Below are 22,372 nucleotides of genomic sequence, written 5' to 3' on the forward strand. Positions count from 1 at the left end.
CTGGGCATTTTCAGTTTTTTTTAATCATAAAGAACGTTCATGGTTTAATCAAAATAACTTTTTTCACTGTTCATATGTCGGTAAAGTTTATGCCAAAAATAATTTGCACTTTTTTTTCAACTACTTTTTTGGGAAATCAGTCCCAAAGTTTTCAATAAGTGATGCTTTTCTTAGATTGAAACCTAAATTAAATATAAAGGTCCTCGAGGTAAAATTATCTGAGATAGTTCATTAAACACATACACTCCTTAGCCTGCAATCCGCAATTTTTGTCTGGGTAAATTTTGTCTTACGCGAGAAATATATTTTTTAATTTCACAAACAGTGCCATTGGCCGGCACTTCCGAACTGTACTTTCACTGCATAACACATATGCGGCGCCAACCTTTTATCGGGAAGCATGTTTACTTTAGCTATTTCCCGAGCAAGTACATTCTCAATCAGTTGATGCCAACAAAAATCGACCTTGAACGATGCACTTTCCAGAGCTTGACACTCATTTTTGGCCTCGGCATGGTGACAAATGCAATGAAAGCATCGATGTGATGCCTATTGTGTGAAGATCAGTAGACTTTGCAGAGGCAGAAGAATCATGTGGTACAATTCTTTTCTCCTAACTTACAGAAGAGTGAAATGATGGCTTGAACGGGCCCACGGACACGTATAGAAGGAGGCTAAAACTGTAAACAGGAAATTTCTCTACATTCCTCTTCTCTGCCTTTTGTTTTCTCATCCCATCATCTATTCAACATGTGAATTTTTCACTCCGTGATGACTTGCGAAAACTGTTTCAAGCTTGCAAGCGCACTTAGAGTAAGGATGTGCGTGACAGAGTAATGCTGACGCTGCGCATTGCATTATTCGCTTCGAAAAGGATTAACTATGGTTGGCACATATTAACAAGAATCAGGCTCTTGCATGACAAGCTCAGCTGTTTTATGTACGAAAAAATGAATCCGCGCCATTCAGAATATATTTCGTGTCTGATAATTCTTCCGTCTAGACAAAGACCTGAAATTGTTTACGGTTTGCTTTCCTCATGCGAATGTATATTATTAAAAGGCTATTACAGTGTAAAAACACTGTAATAGCGTAGATGGTGATTTTATGGTCATTTTTCGCTCAGAAGATATCCTCCACCCACAGATATTTGATTCAAAGTTTATAGGCACTCCGAAATTGAGCTGTGGCATGTAGTCTTATGCAGTGAAACACAGTTCGGCAATGCCGAGCAGTGACACTGATTGATAACTTAAAAGAAATTTTTTCTCGCATCAGACAAAATTTACTTGAGTAAAATGTTCTGGATTATAAGCCGAAGTGCTTGTCACATAGGAGCCAGGTCACATATTTTTTTTTCACATATTTGAGGAGCCATGTCACATGTTTTATCCCGAGGGCCTTTATGCCTAATTGAACTCTCAATTTAACAAAAGTATTGCTTTCTACCAACTTTGCGTCTCATTTTCCAAAAAAGTGCGTCTTAAAGGAAGTTTAAATTACTTTTAGCATCAACTCTATTAACCGGTAAATGACGCAAATATATATATTGACTGAAAAGTGAATGTCAAGATAAAAAATACTGAAAATGCACAATTTTTTTATTCCTTATTGAACCTAGAAAACACAAAAAACCCTTATAAGGGGACAGTTAAAAAGTTACATTGAAGACTAACACAATGCAATAGTATAAAATAGAATTTGTTATTGTATTTGCTTTAGCACGCGATTTAAAAATGTTAAACTGCAAGCAACTTATGTGTGTTCTCGAAAACTTCGAATGTCGCTTACGTGAAAACAAAGTTTTTTTTCCACCAAATTACTTTACCAGGACAGTATTCACACAATAGACAATTACCCCAATTTTTTTCAAGAGAATTGGTGTTGGCCACTTTGGGGCCTAGAACGTTTCGCATGGAATGACTCAGATGTCTTTCTATTCTTCCCACGATCCTTTGCAGAAAAGGAGATAAACTGTTGATCACTACCTGGAAGCTATATATTCTTGTCCCCTTTTCCTTTGCACAGCTTTCTCAGTGACACCACACATTTTTACTGGAAAACTTTGGCTACAAAAACATGTTGAAGCTCCTTGAAGTCATGGCATGTCACGAATTTGCAACAATGAGCATTAATGGTTAACAAATTATGCACAAACTGACCACGTGTTGCAGTGCAACAAGTATAGATTGGCGAATCTAACCCTTCCATAAGCAAGCTGCACTCCCATCAGCTGCAGCGCAAATCTACATATCATGTGCACTCCACTTACCCAATTTCAAGCACGCCCCCGACTCTAATGCACACCCAATTTTCATAGTCAAGAAGGAAAAACTTACACCCCCAAATCTAACGCACAAGAACGAACATGTTTCTGGCATGCCGGAAGCATATGCGGCGGCTCTGTTGCCACCAGTCTCCATGTGCAAGATGGCCTTCTTTAAACTGGTTTCGTAGTGGAAGCGGCAGACATTTGCTGTTGCCTCTGCCATCTCCACCAGGAATTGCGGAAGCGCAATTATTTCTATACCACGAAACAAAACCCGGAATGACTGCTTTAAGCTATGCTCCAATTCTAGCACATGTGCAACACTGCATTTTAATTTTTTTGGAAAAATGGTTTCTGTTAGAATCAGCCAAGTATGGTAATTATCCTCAATGTAAAGCTATGTTGTTAAGGGTCTGCCCTACTAAAATTATTGAAAAATAACAGTGAGAATCAAGTCAGAGCACTTCATTTACACTTGAAGGAAATGAAATTGTGCCAGCAAATTGGGACTTGCTATTTCATACTAGTGTGAGACTACAGAGTGTGACAAGCCTCAAAAGAAAATTTATGAGGCTTTGCAGTTGAGACACTTGGCTCTGCCTGTAAAGGTGTGACGGGGCAGTTCCCCTTGTGCAGTCTGGCACCCTAACCACTGAGTCACTGTAGTGTGGAAAAGGTATTTCAGGGTTGGGTGTGAATATAATGCAGGAAACAAAACCACGAGCAGCACAGTGATTACTATAATGACTATAAACAATTTCCACCTAACACATTGACGTCAGCATGAAGCTCACAATAATTCTGAAGTACAAAGGGGGGGGGGGGGGGGGGCGACCTCTTCATAGTAGTAATTGTTAAGCTTGCATATATGTCATACATTAGCAATGAATATGGTGCAGATTTATTTCCCGAAACATTTTCTTGGCAATGTGTGAATGACATTTCAGAGGTGTGTTCATCAAGAATCGCTGTACAGAAGATATATTTGTGACAAAAATAAAGATCATTTTCCCTTTTGTAGAACTTCATTCACCATTGAATACATTCCACCTGAGCACAGTTCCATAAACAGGATGAATAATAGTGAACATTAGTGGAACGAGTTGTGTAATCTTTGAATGTATATACAAACTGTGGTAACCTGCACCATCTTTAAACTCAAATGCCCTTTTCATGCCAGCTTGCATTGTGGTTAATAATACATGAAATTGTATTCTTTTGCTTCCTGTTAAAACCTCTGAAGCAAACAGCTGCATGTGGACGCCTCCTTTCCCTTCATGCTTTGCAGTGTCAAAAGGGTCAGCCACACAGACAATTCAACACCAAACATCAATGCTGTTTATTTCTTGCAGTAGCATGTTTACTTGTCAACATATGTACATGGTGAACGATGCTTCCCTACTACTGGGCAGTAGGCACACTTGAACATGTGGTTAATGGAATCTTGCACCAAGCCTGTCAAATTTTACCCTGACAAGATAAGTCATCTTGACTTGTTTGGTGTCGTAGACAATGTACTCATTGTAATACAGTGACGACTTAACCGACGAATCCTTGACCAGCTGCCCACAAGACAAAGTAGCACCATTCTTCCTGGAAGAGCAAAAGGGGTGCATTATACTTCAAGTACACATCTAGAAAAATGGCTCTTGACAGTAAATGAATACAAGGCAAGAATAGGTAGGAACCTACTAGAATGCAAGACCTCCCCTAATTAACTTACCTCATTACTATGCATCAAGATTATATTTATGAATATGTATTTCCTTATGGCTTGGGAAGTGAGCTAGAATTGCGGCGCTTTTATACAAAACATTGGCTACATACATATCTTATTTCATGATGTGGAAATGAAAAAAATTCAGTTTTTCACAGCTATCATGACTAATAAATTTTTGACATTCAGTATACATATTCCTGCTGCAAACCATGTAACACATGAAATATATTAGCATTTATATTTGTATTAGAAATTTGGCAGGTGAATAGATGAAAACAAACCATTTTTTCTTGCCCATACAGTACCTTGATAGAAAATGAATATAGCCGCTGGCTGGCTTCAGACCAAATTTCTTTGTGCACACACATGAAAATCATCAAATAGGCACCTGCTGAGGTACAATGTTTGCAAGCTCCAAAGCATTGTTATAGGGATCCAGAAATGATTTTGACAGTCTTATTTCCAATATTGTTACTAGAAAACAAAGAGTAAGTATTCTCCTCGCTTGCCTCTTGCAGGAGGTAGCTGTACAGGACTACGAAAAAGGTACTGCCCGCTTTTATGCTGATTGCGAGTATCCTTTAACTATCTGTACATACATAAACATTCACGTAAAGCCCTTGGAGGTCTTTGTGTGAATTTGAGTCAAGCTTGAGAGCTTTGCGTGCTCCCTATAATTATTAATTTTCAAAAATTTCAGAGCTCTACTGATTAGGATGACGCTACTCCATGTTAGCTAGCCAGTTTGCAGAACCTCAATAGGCTGGTATCAGCAGAAATCTTTATAACATTTAAAACATGGCTAAGTACTGAGGTTCTTGCATACTTGATGCCCAAGCATTTGTTTAATACATGCATATCCAAGCTAATTCAACACTTCTGCCAGGAAGTAAAACGTGCAATCAAAATGCGCTCCACAATATTGCAGTTGGTATGCATCGCCACGTTTTCCAACCTGTAATGAACCACCTTTGCTGCATTGCAGACTGCAAAGAAAATTCACTTCCCTAAGCAGGTGAACTGCCACTTTTGAAACGCAAAGATACCCTGTCACTGAGTACATTATTGATTGCTCCAATGTGAACAGTAGTGAGTGACGAGTGCTTAAAGCAGTGTCGTGGCTGGGTCCATTTCACAGTTTGAGCCCATCTAGCTGGTACAAAACTGCCACACTACAGTCTCCACCTCCAGCCTGCTTTTCATAAGTGTTGCGTCTGAAAATTATGATAACGGTGGTAGATTTTAATGGCACAAGGGCAGCTTGGTTTGGCACATAACATTTTCCTGTGCGTGCACGGTGGCTCAAAGACCCAACTTTCCAAGCATTTCACAGCAAAGGAGCTGAGGACCAGGTCAGTTGAAACTTTGTACCCATGTACTGCAACCTGTGGGTACCTGGCGGCACCGGAGACTGAGCTCTGCATTTCCTGCATGAAAAGATGCTCAAAGCACTTGGCTGCTGCAACTGCAGTACGTTGGAAAATAAACTTCTAGTCGCACAGACCGAAAACCATCCATCGAGTTTGCAATATTTAACATGGATTTGCACATGCATTCGATCGTATTTCCCAACTCATGTACAACTCTTGTCTTTAGTTTTTTGGAAAAGAAGCATCTTTGAGTGCCCAAACTGTTCAGTGTCTGCATGAAACGCAGAAGCCCCTCACAACAAAAAATGGTTGGTATATGCCGCTTTGTAACCTACGTGAGCCTCTTATGCAGTGGAATGGTAGTACGGTGATTAAAATGAAAATTGCAACATGACATCCTAATAAAATAATCTGTTTACAAGCCATCATTTTTTGTTACTTGGATCATCTCAGTAGAAAAATTACTGCCAATTATGCAGCAAAATGCACTCTTTAACAAATTCAATAATGGTTCCTGAAACGCCTGTTATATCTAATATTTTATTTTTAACGGGTAGTACAGGCCAGCCAGAAAAAAATTTGTGCAATTACCACAAAAAATAACTTAAGAATTTCAAGAAGGTGCATTTTGTGGTACAGTTATGAATTACGAATACATAACAAATAATATACTGCAGTTTTCTCAGCCAATATGAATAAAAAAATTCTTAAAATAGTTACAAACCATTAGAAGCTTTGGAGGAAAAACAAATTTTGGTTCGTAAAATTTCTCACTCTTCCACAAATATCAAAGGATGATAACATACCCAGAAAATGTTATTAGAACTTCTCACTGGACAATGAAGTACCACGAAATTTTTTGAAGAAATTGGGTAAGGTGAGGCGCAAACTATAGTGCACTTGACTGCTTCCTTCAGCTACTACTATATAGCAGCCATTTTAAGACTACTTAAATGGGTCTGCTCACTGACAGTGATTGTGACTGATGAGCCTATCATGCAACAAGAGGTAGTAATTAAGCGTGAACAGCCTTCAAGGTCTACCTTACTCTTTTTAACAAATTAAAATTTGTTTAAAATCCAGCAAGATTTATTTGAGATAAATAATTCTGTAAAAATTAACATACTAGCACTAAAACCCCAGGTCCCATTTACTAGCCTTGTGTGAAGGTGCAAGGCAACAAAGCTCCCCCTTTCTGTGCAAATGCAGAAGGAGCTTTTGGCGTGACCGTTTCCACAAGCAGGCTGCTCTTTTTTGGCACCGACACAGGTCTGGCATCTGATGGCTGGCAGCACCAGTAGCTTCTATTACAGTGCCATAGAAAGCTGTTGGCAAGTACAGCATGGAACTTTTGTTGGGCTCGAATCAGAAAAGACGGGAGGGTGCAGAGGCCTGCTTCTCAGCAATACAATATGCAGAATTGGCTGAGACAAGTCAGAAAGAACAGGCATCTAGAGCACAGTACCTTTTTTGTCTTTTTCATTCTATTTTTGTCTTTCAGAAAGTTTGCAGGAATGTAGGCGTGTGGGGCTTAACATCCCAAAGTTGCATACTAGGTATGACAGACCATAGTGCCACTCTGGACTAACAGCTGAGATTCTTAATGAGTACAGACATTGAGAAACACGCAGGTCTTTTTGCATTTTGACTCTATCAAAATGCAGTCATCGTGGCCTGGATTCAATCCCACGACTTTGAGCTCAGCAGCACGGCACTAGCCACTATGGCACATCAATTCACACCAAGTTTCTAGACCTTGTCATATAGTTTACCTCGATGAGTAAAGATTTATAAAGAAGAGCTGTTGAATATATTTAAACTATGACGCAAAGACGGAAATGCCTAAGGAATTGATGAGCACATGTACTAACATGCTATGCAAACTTATGCAGCTTTTTACCTAGATGCAACCAAGTTCAATTAATGTGAGTAATTACTCATTACCATTCACCCAAGCATAGTCATATGACTATAAAAAAAATTACTCCCTTATTACAAGTCTACTCCTCCTTGGAGGCTTCCCTAAAGATTGGACCAACATCGTCCTTACTTCGAGCTGATCAATTCACTCTAGCCCTAACATCTCATTTACTGGCTGGCCTGGTTAGTTTAGTTAGTAGAACAAGTGCCCTGGACAGGTGATAGTTCCAGATTGAATATTTCTTCAACTACGAAACTTTTTAGAAAGCTGCATTGCATTTGTAGCTATTTGCTACACTTGGGTGTATGGTAACGAGTAGTTAATCCCCTCATTAGAAATTAATTCATCTCTGGAGCTTCTCCTGAACACCGGATGAAGCTGACTTAAATTATGAATGAGTAGTTGTGGTCAGGCCATAACAGCTGCACTGGTCCATGGCAAAGCACATTCTTTTATCACACAATAGCAGCTAGGAAATGGCACAGCATCTTTTGAATAACTGCCATAAGTATGCTAATAACATGTACATAAAACAATGTTCAATGCTTAAAATGCAAAGCAGAGAAATGACATACATGACATGATCTCCACAGGGGTCTGGAGAGAAGTGCCCCAACCCCTTGATACTGTGCTTGCCAGGTGACAGCTTTGCTCCAGATGCTAGCGAATGCTTGTGCTCCTCAATGTCTCCCAGAGACACCTGCATATATAGGAGTACTTGGTAAGGTGGCACTGTATTACATGTGTTTGTACAGTGTTGATGCTTCTATGTCACAAGGCTCTCACGTATCTTCTAACTAGAAACTAAGTGAAGTGCTTCATCCCACAGCACATTCCATCAGATATTATATATATATATATATATATATATATATATATATATATATATATATATATATATATATATATATATATATATATATATATATGAAATATATACAAAGAGAAACTAGGTATGTTGCACCACCGCACACATTGCACTTGAATTCAAGAAAGAGCATTTGTAGGCTAGACCACCTGATAACGTTAAAAAAACGCACAAAAAACTCTGTAAGGCACAAAAAGACACCTTGTCAAAGCTAACAGCTTTTTTTCTCATCATGGTAGGATACAACATAAAATGCAGGCAGTAGCAATGGGCCATGGTCTGCAGCAGCCTGTATTACTCTGCTGACCAATCACAACAGTAATCGAAATCAGCTTTCTGATGTTTGACTACATAAATCAAGCCAGAGGCATAATAATTCTTGCTTATAATTTTGCCTGGTGGTAGGCTTTTTGTTTAGGTGACAAGGAAAGCTTTAACAGTGGATTACTTTTTTGTTACAGAGGGACTGTGTGTAGCTGTCACTGCAAACTTAAGTTGTATCAGGCGATCGTTACAAAGAAGAAAAAAAAACTGTTATCTTTAGTTCCTGCAAGGAGCAAGCACAAATTTTTCTTAAAATGTCTCTGCTTTGGAAATGAGTGTAAGACTGAAGTCGAGAGTTGGACGAAATCTCGTCTGGTCGGGGACAAGCATATTTACGGTGAAGGAATGACGACATAACAAGAGACTTGTGTTTTATTCGGTCGGCGTTTCTTCTTTACCATCAATAAGTGTAAGAGTTTAATAAACATGGATCACAGCATGAAAATTGCTTACACTCAGCAAGTTATATTTAAATTTATTCTGCTTTATAGTTTTGGTTCAAGGTTGCCAAACCATAGTTCCAACGTTGCAAGTGAGTGTGAGACCAACAAAATATAGAATAGCTCTTGTCCAGTTGCTGTCATTCAGACTTATAACCTAGTGCTTAGCCTAAGAGTTTGCATGATTCAAAAAGCAGCAAATATACTGCAGCTTTTGCATCCGTCACATGATCTCATGCTCACTTGCGACACCAGAACCTTCGTTTCACAACCTGAATCTCTAAGTAAAAAAAAAAAAATTCAATGAAAAATTATTGAGTGCTGACCAATTCACTGTGGTGTCTTATGTTTACTAATGTACACACAGTTCCAAAGCAAAATTACACTGCGAAAAATACTGTACCAACCCCTTAAGATTTATCATTGGCCACCCTTTCGTTAGTGCGGAATTTGATGCGCTATAACTTTTATGATCGCTGATAATTACGGGTGTGTGAATACTGAAATTTTCTACTGCAAATCGAATACAAAATGAGCAAAAAAAATGCCTCAGAATATTAAATATGTGGTTTGTGGAAAAAAAGAAAAAAAAAGGAAAATTAAAGCACAGCAAACATTGTTCACTGTTTATTTCGGAATTCGCATAGTATTTGCAAATATGCAAATAAAATTAAACTAGAATTGCACAGCAGTGAAAAATCCAGGATAAATTTTATACAGGATTCCATACACAGTTTTTTTTTATAGGAAGGAACTGCATGAAACAGGGTGCAGCTGTTATATTGCTACTGAATATAGTAAATTCCCACAAATTCAGCCTTCAAGGGACCAGAAAAGTGTCCAAATTATCAGAATGCATAATTATTGAATGGGCCTAAAAAAGCTGCCAAAATGATTTGCATCGCAGTAATTTTGCCTGATGAACAACTGCACAATACTTCACCTTGCGCAGACTGGAGGAGGGTCCTCTTCACAAAAAGGAATGTCTCTCTTTTACAAAACGGCCCCGTTGCGTTTTGAGGATGCTTCACTGCACAGTCCCATGGACAAGCATTGCGGTAAAGCGCGCAGTGCTTCGCAACAGCAGTGAAATCGAAAGTTTTCAATATGCTCAGTTATTTTCGAATATGCGTGTAAAATTCTGAATATCAGTTTTTTGAATATGAATCAAATATCAATAATCAAAATTTCGAACATTCACACACCCCTACTAATAATTATATACCACATTCTCCAAAGTTCAGAAAACTTGTGTGTGTGCCTCCTAAACTTGCCAAGACTTACAAGGTCTCAACGAAGCCCTATGCATGTGTGTGTGTGTGCGTTAGCTACATCAAAAAATACATTAAGTCACATTTGCATCAACTTATACAAGAGCTTGCAATTTGGCACTGCCTACAGTGCATAGACAATACTGAACTACAATTCACACATCACACAACAGTAACAAAGCAATTAAAAGCTAAGTTGATATAAAATATGTTACCTTTACCACTGCAGAGATCAAGAAATGGGAAAAATCATTGTATTTATGTTACCACTCAGCAATATAATGTAGTTAAACCTAATTAATGCCTAAATTATGTATCAAGGGAAAAAACTCGCTACTCCCAAATAACGGTAGCTGAAATATCTACATAAAATCTAATATGAAAATTTTGTTTGCACCAATAAAGTTTGAAAAAATAGTACATTCCCAATTAGCAACTAGTGGCATCTGATCCAGTTTGCACAGCTAGACAAAGATGAATGAAAGAGCAAATCAGAGGGCCCAGCCCAGCAGAGGCAATGAACAATTTTTCATTTAATTGATGGGTCATTCCACGCGAAACATCCCAGCCCCTAAAAGTGACCATCTCCGATTCCTTCGAAAGGGGCAAGTTTCGATTGCGTGAATACTATTTTGCCACCTTATTTTTTATAAAAAAAAAAAAACCCTCACGTAAGCACCTTTCAAAGTTTCCATGAAGACTTATAAGATGCTTGCATTGAAATATTATTAAATCAAGTGGAAAAGAGACAAAGTACCAGATTTTATTTTATATTATCGCAGATGGGGGGGGGGGGTTCCTTCATTTTACTTCATTTGTGCCCTCATATAAGCCTTTTCTGCGTTTACTTAGTTCAATAAGAAAGCCAAAAACTGGGCATTTTCAGTTTTTTTTAATCATAAAGAATGTTCATGGTTTAATCAAAATAACTTTTTTCACTGTTCATATGTCGGTAAAGTTTATGCCAAAAATAATTTGCACTTTTTTTTCAACTACTTTTTTGGGAAATCAGTCCCAAAGTTTTCAATAAGTGATGCTTTTCTTAGATTGAAACCTAAATTAAATATAAAGGTCCTCGAGGTAAAATTATCTGAGATAGTTCATTAAACACATACACTCCTTAGCCTGCAATCCGCAATTTTTGTCTGGGTAAATTTTGTCTTACGCGAGAAATATATTTTTTAATTTCACAAACAGTGCCATTGGCCGGCACTTCCGAACTGTACTTTCACTGCATAACACATATGCGGCGCCAACCTTTTATCGGGAAGCATGTTTACTTTAGCTATTTCCCGAGCAAGTACATTCTCAATCAGTTGATGCCAACAAAAATCGACCTTGAACGATGCACTTTCCAGAGCTTGACACTCATTTTTGGCCTCGGCATGGTGACAAATGCAATGAAAGCATCGATGTGATGCCTATTGTGTGAAGATCAGTAGACTTTGCAGAGGCAGAAGAATCATGTGGTACAATTCTTTTCTCCTAACTTACAGAAGAGTGAAATGATGGCTTGAACGGGCCCACGGACACGTATAGAAGGAGGCTAAAACTGTAAACAGGAAATTTCTCTACATTCCTCTTCTCTGCCTTTTGTTTTCTCATCCCATCATCTATTCAACATGTGAATTTTTCACTCCGTGATGACTTGCGAAAACTGTTTCAAGCTTGCAAGCGCACTTAGAGTAAGGATGTGCGTGACAGAGTAATGCTGACGCTGCGCATTGCATTATTCGCTTCGAAAAGGATTAACTATGGTTGGCACATATTAACAAGAATCAGGCTCTTGCATGACAAGCTCAGCTGTTTTATGTACGAAAAAATGAATCCGCGCCATTCAGAATATATTTCGTGTCTGATAATTCTTCCGTCTAGACAAAGACCTGAAATTGTTTACGGTTTGCTTTCCTCATGCGAATGTATATTATTAAAAGGCTATTACAGTGTAAAAACACTGTAATAGCGTAGATGGTGATTTTATGGTCATTTTTCGCTCAGAAGATATCCTCCACCCACAGATATTTGATTCAAAGTTTATAGGCACTCCGAAATTGAGCTGTGGCATGTAGTCTTATGCAGTGAAACACAGTTCGGCAATGCCGAGCAGTGACACTGATTGATAACTTAAAAGAAATTTTTTCTCGCATCAGACAAAATTTACTTGAGTAAAATGTTCTGGATTATAAGCCGAAGTGCTTGTCACATAGGAGCCAGGTCACATATTTTTTTTTCACATATTTGAGGAGCCATGTCACATGTTTTATCCCGAGGGCCTTTATGCCTAATTGAACTCTCAATTTAACAAAAGTATTGCTTTCTACCAACTTTGCGTCTCATTTTCCAAAAAAGTGCGTCTTAAAGGAAGTTTAAATTACTTTTAGCATCAATTCTATTAACCGGTAAATGACGCAAATATATATATTGACTGAAAAGTGAATGTCAAGGTAAAAAATACTGAAAATGCACAATTTTTTGCTTCCTTATTGAACCTAGAAAACACAAAAAACCCTTATAAGGGGACAGTTAAAAAGTTACATTGAAGACTAACACAATGCAATAGTATAAAATAGAATTTGTTATTGTATTTGCTTTAGCACGCGATTTAAAAATGTTAAACTGCAAGCAACTTATGTGTGTTCTCGAAAACTTCGAATGTCGCTTACGTGAAAACAAAGTTTTTTTTCCGCCAAATTACTTTACCAGGACAGTATTCACACGATAGACAATTACCCCAATTTTTTTCAAGAGAATCGGTGTTGGCCACTTTTGGGGCCTAGAACGTTTCGCATGGAATGACTCAGATGTCTTTCTATTCTTCCCACGATCCTTTGCAGAAAAGGAGATAAACTGTTGATCACTACCTGGAAGCTATATATTCTTGTCCCCTTTTCCTTTGCACAGCTTTCTCAGTGACACCACACATTTTTACTGGAAAACTTTGGCTACAAAAACATGTTGAAGCTCCTTGAAGTCATGGCATGTCACGAATTTGCAACAATGAGCATTAATGGTTAACAAATTATGCACAAACTGACCACGTGTTGCAGTGCAACAAGTATAGATTGGCGAATCTAACCCTTCCATAAGCAAGCTGCACTCCCATCAGCTGCAGCGCAAATCTACATATCATGTGCACTCCACTTACCCAATTTCAAGCACGCCCCCGACTCTAATGCACACCCAATTTTCATAGTCAAGAAGGAAAAACTTACACCCCCAAATCTAACGCACAAGAACGAACATGTTTCTGGCATGCCGGAAGCATATGCGGCGGCTCTGTTGCCACCAGTCTCCATGTGCAAGATGGCCTTCTTTAAACTGGTTTCGTAGTGGAAGCGGCAGACATTTGCTGTTGCCTCTGCCATCTCCACCAGGAATTGCGGAAGCGCAATTATTTCTATACCACGAAACAAAACCCGGAATGACTGCTTTAAGCTATGCTCCAATTCTAGCACATGTGCAACACTGCATTTTAATTTTTTTGGAAAAATGGTTTCTGTTAGAATCAGCCAAGTATGGTAATTATCCTCAATGTAAAGCTATGTTGTTAAGGGTCTGCCTTACTAAAATTATTGAAAAATAACAGTGAGAATCAAGTCAGAGCACTTCATTTACACTTGAAGGAAATGAAATTGTGCCAGCAAATTGGGACTTGCTATTTCATACTAGTGTGAGACTACAGAGTGTGACAAGCCTCAAAAGAAAATTTATGAGGCTTTGCAGTTGAGACACTTGGCTCTGCCTGTAAAGGTGTGACGGGGCAGTTCCCCTTGTGCATCCTCATCCTTACACATGAACTTTACTACTCACTTAATCACTAATCCCCTAACTTTTGCATCTATATTATTGTGCCCATATTCATAATTTCATTAACGTTAATAATTGTAAGCTACCATATTATGTGAAAGACTGCCTAACAGACATAAATCCTTGCTCTGCCAAGCCGTAAAAACATGTTTGTCTGGCCAAGGGGTAGTGTGTGACTCAGGGTCCGAGGGTCCCAGGTTTGACTCCCATTTCACTTGTCCACCTCAAGGAGCTACCCGAATTAGCAGCTCTGACCAACTTGGCCATGTCATGTGGTCTCATGACATCACAACCGGCTAACTACCACCAGCCAGAGGTAGCTTGTGATTTTTTTGGTCAACGCTAACACAGACACCAGATATTTTGACTTTTGGAAGAACAGAACCTATAATGCTGCCAGGGTAAACTTTGCTAAAAAAAGAGGTAGGAATCATGTAGAGAGGGTCACAGAAATAACTTGAAGGTACTGATATTCTAGTGAAAATCAAGAAGAAATGAGCATGGGCAGGGCATGTAGTGTGAAAAGAGGATAACCGATGGTTGAAAAGGGTAACAAATTGGATACCAAGGGAACAAAAGCTTAGAGGGGCGGCAGAAAGTTAGGTGGGCGGATGAGGTTAAGAAAGTAAAACTAATTGCTGGGCTAGTTGGTGCATTACTCATAAAAGGAAAGATTCACAGCGCTAATCAATAGACACTCACAAATCTTTCCTTCATCTTCCTCAATCTTTTCTGAATCTTTCCTTTTATGAGGTTAAGAAGTTCGCAGGGGTCAAGTGGATGCAGCTAGCACAGGACCGGGCTAATTGGAGGCCTTCGCCCTGCAGTGGGTATAGTGTGGCTGATGATGATGATGCAATCAGGCAAGTCATAAGACAAATTCTAAATCAAAATTGTTCACAAGGTTTATAAAATGTCTTTTCAGCTAGAGGGGAAAAGAAACTTTATTCAATCATATAGTGCAATAAAATTCTTGAATCAATATAGGCACCCTGCAATGGAGTTTGCTGAGACATGTGGCACCACCTAGCAGCCGACGGGAGCTAACAATGAAGCCGCCCAGAAGCAGACGCCATGTATGTTGTGGCCGCTGTGTTCCTTTTGCGTTTGCGTTTTTTTTTTAACCCATTGAGTGCAATTTACTTATTTTGTGGCTTCAGTGGTCTCGTGCGATGCTTCGAACAAACATAAAAGTAAACGCAGGGGCGGCGAGAAAGGCTGCCACAATCGCGAAGGGGACCCAAGCGTACTGCTTGCTGGGGAGAACCTGGGAAAAATTATGAGAGAAGAGGATAGTGGTTGTGAGAGAGTAATGTAAGTGAAATTCGTCTTCTTATGGGGTCAATGACATACAGATGCCAAGGGGTTAAAATAAGACTACTGCCTGTTGAGTGGAGGAAACTGTATAAACTTCTGACTCGGCGCGCCACACGCTGGTTGGAGCACTCTCCTCAGTATGCACGCCGCACTGTAAAATTTCGCCTGTACTGGTATGTGCTCTGCAGGATTGAGTGCCATTGTCCTTTTTTTAAAGGGTGTAATGCCCAAAAATGCAACAAAGCCGTGCAGCAGCAGCATCGAATTCCAGCCGCATTTCATCGGAGGCAAAATAAAAAAAAATAATGCTCGTGGGTTCTTCGAGCCGGACTTCTAATGTGGTGTCTAATGGAAGCTTAAAGCCAAAATATGTTCAAAACTTCCAATAACTTGACCATTCTCGAACAGGCAGTGTCTTTTTGCCAGTATTTGTGTTCGGAAGTAGCTCTCAAGACATCTGATTGCCTTAAAACCGCAGAAAATGAGAGCCGACATGCTTACTGCCGTACAATGCAAATGCAACCCGACCGCGCCGGCCGCCTCAAAATACTCGGCACCGCCGTTGGCAGCGCTGAACGCTGCGCTCCACCAGCGCCGCCTGGCCATTGCAGGTTGCCTAGTGCCCCTTTTGAGTAGTATTCTCAGGAAATGAAATAAGTGATGCAATGCTCAGTGAAAAAGTACACTCAGTCAACTAAGCTCATAATTACCTCACAAAGAAGAAGCAATCCTTCATGTATATTGTCATTGGTGATGCAGTAGTTGGCGCTCTTGCTGACGCAGTCAGCAAAGTATATACCTTTGCCAAACATGTAGCCATTGCTTGGTACTTCAGGAGGGGCAATTCGGAGCCCTTCACTGAGAATGCCTGCAAAGTTAGAAGCTCGGGAGCCATGCCACAGCATCCGATGATTCCCTACAGAGGAGAATTCCAGCGATGACTTGTGCACTCGGAACACATTCACTACCACTATTCGATAGCCAGTGTGCGTTATCCCATGCACGTTCCGTATGGATTTAGAGATAAGCTGAAAAAAAGAAAAGAGAAAAAGCCAGTTTAATCTGTATTGCTGCACAGTTTTTACCATAGAACTATTTTGCTACAAATCAAGTTGCATATTAATTTATAAAATGCAGCTACAGTAGAATATCAGATTGAAGGATTCAACATCCTAAAATGACACATTGTTTATGATTAACACTGCAGTGGAGGGCTCTAGATTGATTTACATCACACAACATTCTTTACCATGCATTGACATCAGACAGCACATGTACGTTTTTGCATCTTGCCTTCGCTCAAGTACAACTACCGTGGTCAGGATTCAACTCATGACCTTAGGATCAGCAGCCGAATACCAAAGCCACTGGGCCACCAGGCAGACATAGATATAGCATAATTATTATACAAAAAAGAGAGATGGCAGTTATAATTAGGGTTTAGACTTGAACTCAAGATTGATTTCAGAACACAGGTTTCATGTTCTTATTCCGGAGATATAATGTGGTGATCCTGTAAGGACAAAAGTCAACCATTCAATTTAGAAGTACAAAATGGTTTTTACTTACAGAAATAAATGCTGCCACAATTAAAAAAAAAATGGAGGAGGAGACATATAATGGAGAGACCAGATAGCAAGACTATAGTGCTCTAGAATATTGGGCAGTGTGTTGACTGCGCCGCGAAATGCGTGGGAGCAGGAAGCCGCTTTTGCAATGACGGAGGCGCCGCAGCGCAGAGGGCGCCACCAGCAACTGGTGTGTCAGCCGTCCGGGCGCCCGCATATGCGCGCTGTGCGGCAGGGCGGATACCGCGCACACTGTAATTCTTGTTTGCTTGCGCGTCGTATCGATCTGCTAGCGTCAACATTTTACAAATAAGCCGGTTAACGGGGCTCAGTACTGTTAGCAATCATCTAATTTATTTTTCATTTTGGCCGTCGGCAACACCTCGGGGAAGCAACAAGACAGCAGTTGGGCTCTGAAAAAAACACCTTGGAGAGGGGCGTACGACTTCAGACTCTCAGAGCACGCTTCACTCACTGTAAAGCTTACTTTAGTATTCCTAAAGCACCTAATTCTCGTTCTGGAATGTACAGCCAGCCAAATCTTTAACTGGCGTGCGTGCTGGCCACATTTTCTGTGATTCTGAGAGTTACAGAGGAGCTAACCTGTGAGAATTACAAATATAAGCAAGGGCTTACCAAGCTCTTGCTTAATCTTGATCTTCCGGAGAGTTTTATTCGCCCTAAGGTGCAGGAGCACAGAAAAAGCAACCATCGTGCACACTAGTTAAAGACTTAGGCGGCTGTACTCGTTTTGAAAACAGGGCAATGCGGAGACATGATGTATGAAGAAGTCAAAACGTGCAACACGTGCATTCGAGCACTGACTAAATAAAGCTGGTCATTGGTAACCCATTATTAAAACAGTCCAAAATGGTATATTCCGTTGTTTCACGCGCGAATTATGCCTACTAAAGTGAGTCACCTGAAGCCACAAGAAAAGCCGGCATTCAGTTCAAATGAATTAAATGTGGACTACCCTGCATGGAGGTAGATATAGCAAGGAAATGAAAAACGAACAACACATCAGATAAGCTGGCTATTGAATAACGGAACACAGAGGGGATCAACAAAGGTGGAAGAAGTAAAAGGTAAAAATTGCACAGGAAAAAAAAAAAAAAAAACATGTCGCCTACCAGGGAGGGAGAAAGAGGTGGAAGGCATGTGGCGCTGAGAAAACAGCGACCGCAAATGTGAACAAAGGGTTGGAATTTTCGTGCGACAAGGCAAACGCACGACGGGGAAGAAAGCGGGCAGCTAAAGGCCATAAAAAATGGAGATATATGAAAGGCAATAAAAAAAAGGAAACAACCGAGCCTAACAACAAACGAAGGCCTGGGAAGAGGAAAGCAGTGCACAAACAGGCTACAAGTGGGGCGTGCAATGGAATGCGTATAAAAAGATATAAGCATCGAAATTTAAGAGTCAACAACTTTGTAAAACTGCGCACTAATCTAAGAATAAACTTTTTTTTTTTTCAAGAAGCTGGAACATTGTTGTAACGGATAGCTTTAAATACCCAGAGATATTAGCTATACTTAAGACATTTAATCACAATTCGTTATAGTTTGACGATAACTTACATTTGTTCCAGAAAATTCTTTCATTCAAGATAGTTTTTATTCTACGTGCTCAAGCAACCAGTAATATGCAAGTCATCACCCCCAGAAAATCACTCTAGTCCTGTTTTCGTGCATATACAAGATAAAAAAAAAAAAGCTTTGAAAAAGAAAGGACGCCTGAAAGATGACGCAGAGGCAATAGTGTGCGCTTATAATTCGCTTCTGCTAGATCATCCTTATAATGTCAAAATGTTTAGTTAGCTACATATGGCGGGATATGCGGCTCTTAACATTCTGTGAAAGATGTTGTGAGGCCGGCACTTGGTTTCTCACCACAAACAAAAACTGGGTCATACCTCGAAGCTAGGTCGCAATTTACCCAAAAATTTGACTCTGGTGGTCCTTCTCGACGCATTTGCACTTCAGATTTTGCAACCTTCCTGTAAAGTGTGGAGGTTCAAAAATTTTACCTGGACCAGAAAGCTCACACTTGAAGAAATAAAATTTCATGTGCTTTTGCGGCATCGCTCTTTGCAAAGTCAGCGGATTGCGACGAGAATTCCAAAAAGGAAAAATAATTAAATTCCCTTGGAAGTATTTATGCGTGAAAGGTTATAGTTTTCTTAGGGGAACAATTATATCCTGATTAGTTCTGCAAAGAGTAGCCAGCAAGTAAGCAGTAGTTGGCAAGTATATCCAGTCGATTACTCAAATTTCGTACCATAAACTCTAAGAATAAACTCGCATTAGTGTCCGCATTTGAATTTGGCCTTATATTAATTGCTTGCGTATCAGGTGCTCGTCATCTTTTTTGCATTTTTCCATTTTCTCTCAGTGCGCACCAAGAACTGCATCACAGATGCGCAATTGGCTCTGTACATCTACCATTTGATGCTAGTAAAACGTCTGCAAAGTGCCCACTGTGAACGCCTCGTATGTGGCAGGTTTAATTTTTTATATTTTATCTGCAGTATTTCCCTAGCTGTACTTGACATTTTTTTATCTATACAGCTGGTTCACCCTTTGGTGAGCGGCACAGAAACAAAATTAAATGTCGGCGATGTATGTATTTCTTAATTACTAGCAAAGAATAAATGCTTGAGTCGCGTATACGTTTTTTTTTTTGCCAGTAAATACCGCAGTGCTTTAAGTTAGTACTGTTATGAATCAATGTGTTTTGCTTGCACACTGTATTTGTCATTTCTATAAGCGGTGATTAGGGCACAGAAAGAACACAGATTAAGGAGATATGTTAGATTGCAGACGATTACTGACAAGCACAAGCTGAAAAATGTAAGCAGGTGTTCTCAAATAAGGTATTCCTAAAGAGGTCTTACAAAGCACAAGCTTTGATTCGCATGTGTACTGTTTTTCTCCTCATGTTAGTAGCGCTCCGCGGCAGCAGCCTTTATTCTCTTACGGGAAGAACAAATGCAAAACACCACACTTTGTTGGAAACATTGAGTACAAATCTCTCTCATCTGGATGATTTACGACTGTCTGGAGGAAGAAGAAACATTGAAAGAGTTTCAAATAGCGATTCAAACATTGCTATTTGCAAAAGGGATATTAAGCGTGCACAGTGTCTCCAGAGAGACGTAAAGGAATTTCAGGGATCAGCTTAACACTTTCCTGTCTGCGGGAAAAGTAGGGGTTTGTGAGTGGTGTCATAATGTTTTTTTTTTCTTTTTTACAAAAGCTCGCTTGGTACAGGAGTGTATGGTAGCAAATTGTAGAGGAAGAAATTCTCTTCACAATGGTATTAGTCACAATTAATATCATTATTGCATAGATGATGTAAAAAAATTATCGAAAAAAACTGCAGTTAAAATAAAAAGATTCATAAAAACAGCAAAATTTCGTCACACAAATCAAACATTAAAAAAATTTAAGATGTACATTTTTTAGAACGGACCGAAGTAACAATGCTGGAAATTCTAGCTTTCTATGTACAGTATTACTGAAGTTAGGAAAGAAAACATTAGACCATATGACTATCATGCCACCGCGCAAAACAGTTCCTTGTCGCGAAACAGAGGTTTGCTGCACGTCTCACAGAAAATATTTCTTTGTTCCACCTTGCTTTCTTCATAGCACAATTTGCAGTTCTTGTACTTCTCCATATTTTGAGGCTTGTGCTGCAGCCCCTGAGGTTAATCATGAGGCGGAAACAGAGTGCGAACATCGGGGTCTCCAGATTGTGGCTCACCAAATCCAAGCAGTTGCTCGGCCAATTTTTTTTTCATCTCTTCTGGAGTGACGTTGACACCCTGACGTTGACACCCCGAATGACGTTGACACCTCAGAACACTGATTTCTACCCATCAGCACGCAGCGAAAACGGAACTTTTTGAAAGAGAAAACAAAGCTTACCGGGGCATGGCCGTTGACGTTCCTGGTTGGTGTGACGCAGTTTCGCTGTCGGTGCTGAAGTCTGAAGATTTGAATTAGTCTTCGGAGTCATCACTATTACTGTTAGCATTCACAGATGAGCACTCAGATGCGTCAGTATCCGTGAAAACTGGCTGCTTCCGATCAGCAACAGCGCAATAAGTAGCCTCTTTATTAAATATCGCACCAATTGCGTAGTGTGTGAAAATAGCTCCACAGAGAACCGCGCCCCTTCTCGTACCACCGTTGTCCACGTGGCCGCTATGGGCTGAGCGGCGAACGTGGCATGCCTTGTTGCACGTTGCGACCTCTCGCAAAAGTCGGTGGCTGTCATCGCAAAAGAGGCCCGCTCTCCGGAGCCGGTTGTCACACTGCCCAATACTCTAGAGCACTATAGCAAGACAAAAAATTACTAAGACTATTTCGTGATAACATTGGGTTCCTGCACTGGGTGGAACAGAGACTTAGGGCTTCACATGGTCTGCATTTTTATGATAGTGACGAACTACTGCTTAACTGCGAAGGTAGTCAAAATATGACACTTCTTCCTGATGCTTATGTATGGTTTTGTGTCAGCATTATTACATGCAGTGGATGAACCTCAATAACGAAAAAAAAAAAGATAAACAGTGCTATAAATGCAAAACTTAGTATAACTGCTATGGGAGCCGAACTATAAACGGCAGTTTTAAATATGTAAACAAGGTTGCTGATGACTTTAATAGCCTTTTATTTATATAGGGACCGGCAGCAGCAATGAAGAACCTGCCACAAACATTCTGTTAAACTCAAATAGTATATTATTTCTGCAATCCACATGTAACACTAAAGCAATGGTTCTCGATATTTCACACAGCAGCATACACAGCTCCTGGCAGTTGAAAAGGTGTCACTTAAATGTAACCCAGAACCGAGAAAAATTTGACAGAAAAAAAAAAAATGAAAGTGATTTCGCACCAAAATTGTGATGCAATCCTTCTTTTCTGCAGTGTTCAGAGTGATGTCCTACCACTTTTGCTTCCTATTTAGAATTCATTAGCTGGTCAAGTTGGAGAATATCTTGTGACAGGGATTCAAATTGACGACATATATATATACCTCAAACTGGATGCCATTCATACCAAGAGTAGGTGTCCACTGAGATGAGACAGGTAAGGTAGCATTTTTCAGTGCTAACAAAACACATAGTACACAGAAGAAAAGGGAAGACATGAGAATGGCTCCAGTCTCGTGCCCTTCCTTTACGTGTTTTGTTAGTGCTAAAAAAAATGTCATCTGAATCTGAAAAGCATCTGACCCATCTACAAGTTCTTTTACATACTGCACTTTCTTCTCTAAAAATCAAACCAACTAAAAACATTTTAGCACAATGCCAAACTCTCTGCTTGTCTCTCAATGTCAAAAATTTGTGGAATGAAAAGGTGGTGCTAAAGGCATTATCATGTCTACTTTTAAGGCGAAGCTTAAGCGTCCTTTTAAATTTTAATCTAAGAGCATTAAAACCTAATCAGAGAGAAATCAATATTAAACAAATAAGCTCGATTAGA

General features: G+C 39.7%; 1 protein-coding gene across 6 annotated transcripts in view; it reads right to left on the reverse strand.

The window, feature by feature from the left end:
- Positions 1-3,568: 3,568 nt before the first annotated feature.
- LOC146205744 (poly [ADP-ribose] polymerase 2-like) overlaps positions 3,569-22,372 on the reverse strand; it is an 81,057-nt gene continuing 62,253 nt past the window's right edge. For 3 of the 6 annotated variants that reach the window (XM_084590403.1, XM_084590406.1, XM_084590404.1), the window contains 3 exons: positions 16,018-16,335; positions 7,856-7,980; positions 3,569-3,862 (listed from right to left, as the gene is read on the reverse strand). In XM_084590403.1, coding sequence (XP_084446529.1) covers positions 3,703-3,862; positions 7,856-7,980; positions 16,018-16,335 — 603 coding nt within the window. In that variant the 3' untranslated portion in view covers positions 3,569-3,702. Of the gene's footprint in view, positions 3,863-7,854; positions 7,981-9,855; positions 9,943-16,017; positions 16,336-22,372 lie in introns of those variants that run through there. The other 3 variants (XM_084590405.1, XR_014704249.1, XM_084590408.1) reach the window with 3 other exon arrangements.

This window comes from Amblyomma maculatum, chromosome 1, assembly GCF_055883805.1.
Source record: "Amblyomma maculatum isolate TAMU_Amacu chromosome 1, ASM5588380v1, whole genome shotgun sequence".
Classification (NCBI taxonomy): domain Eukaryota; kingdom Metazoa; phylum Arthropoda; class Arachnida; order Ixodida; family Ixodidae; genus Amblyomma; species Amblyomma maculatum.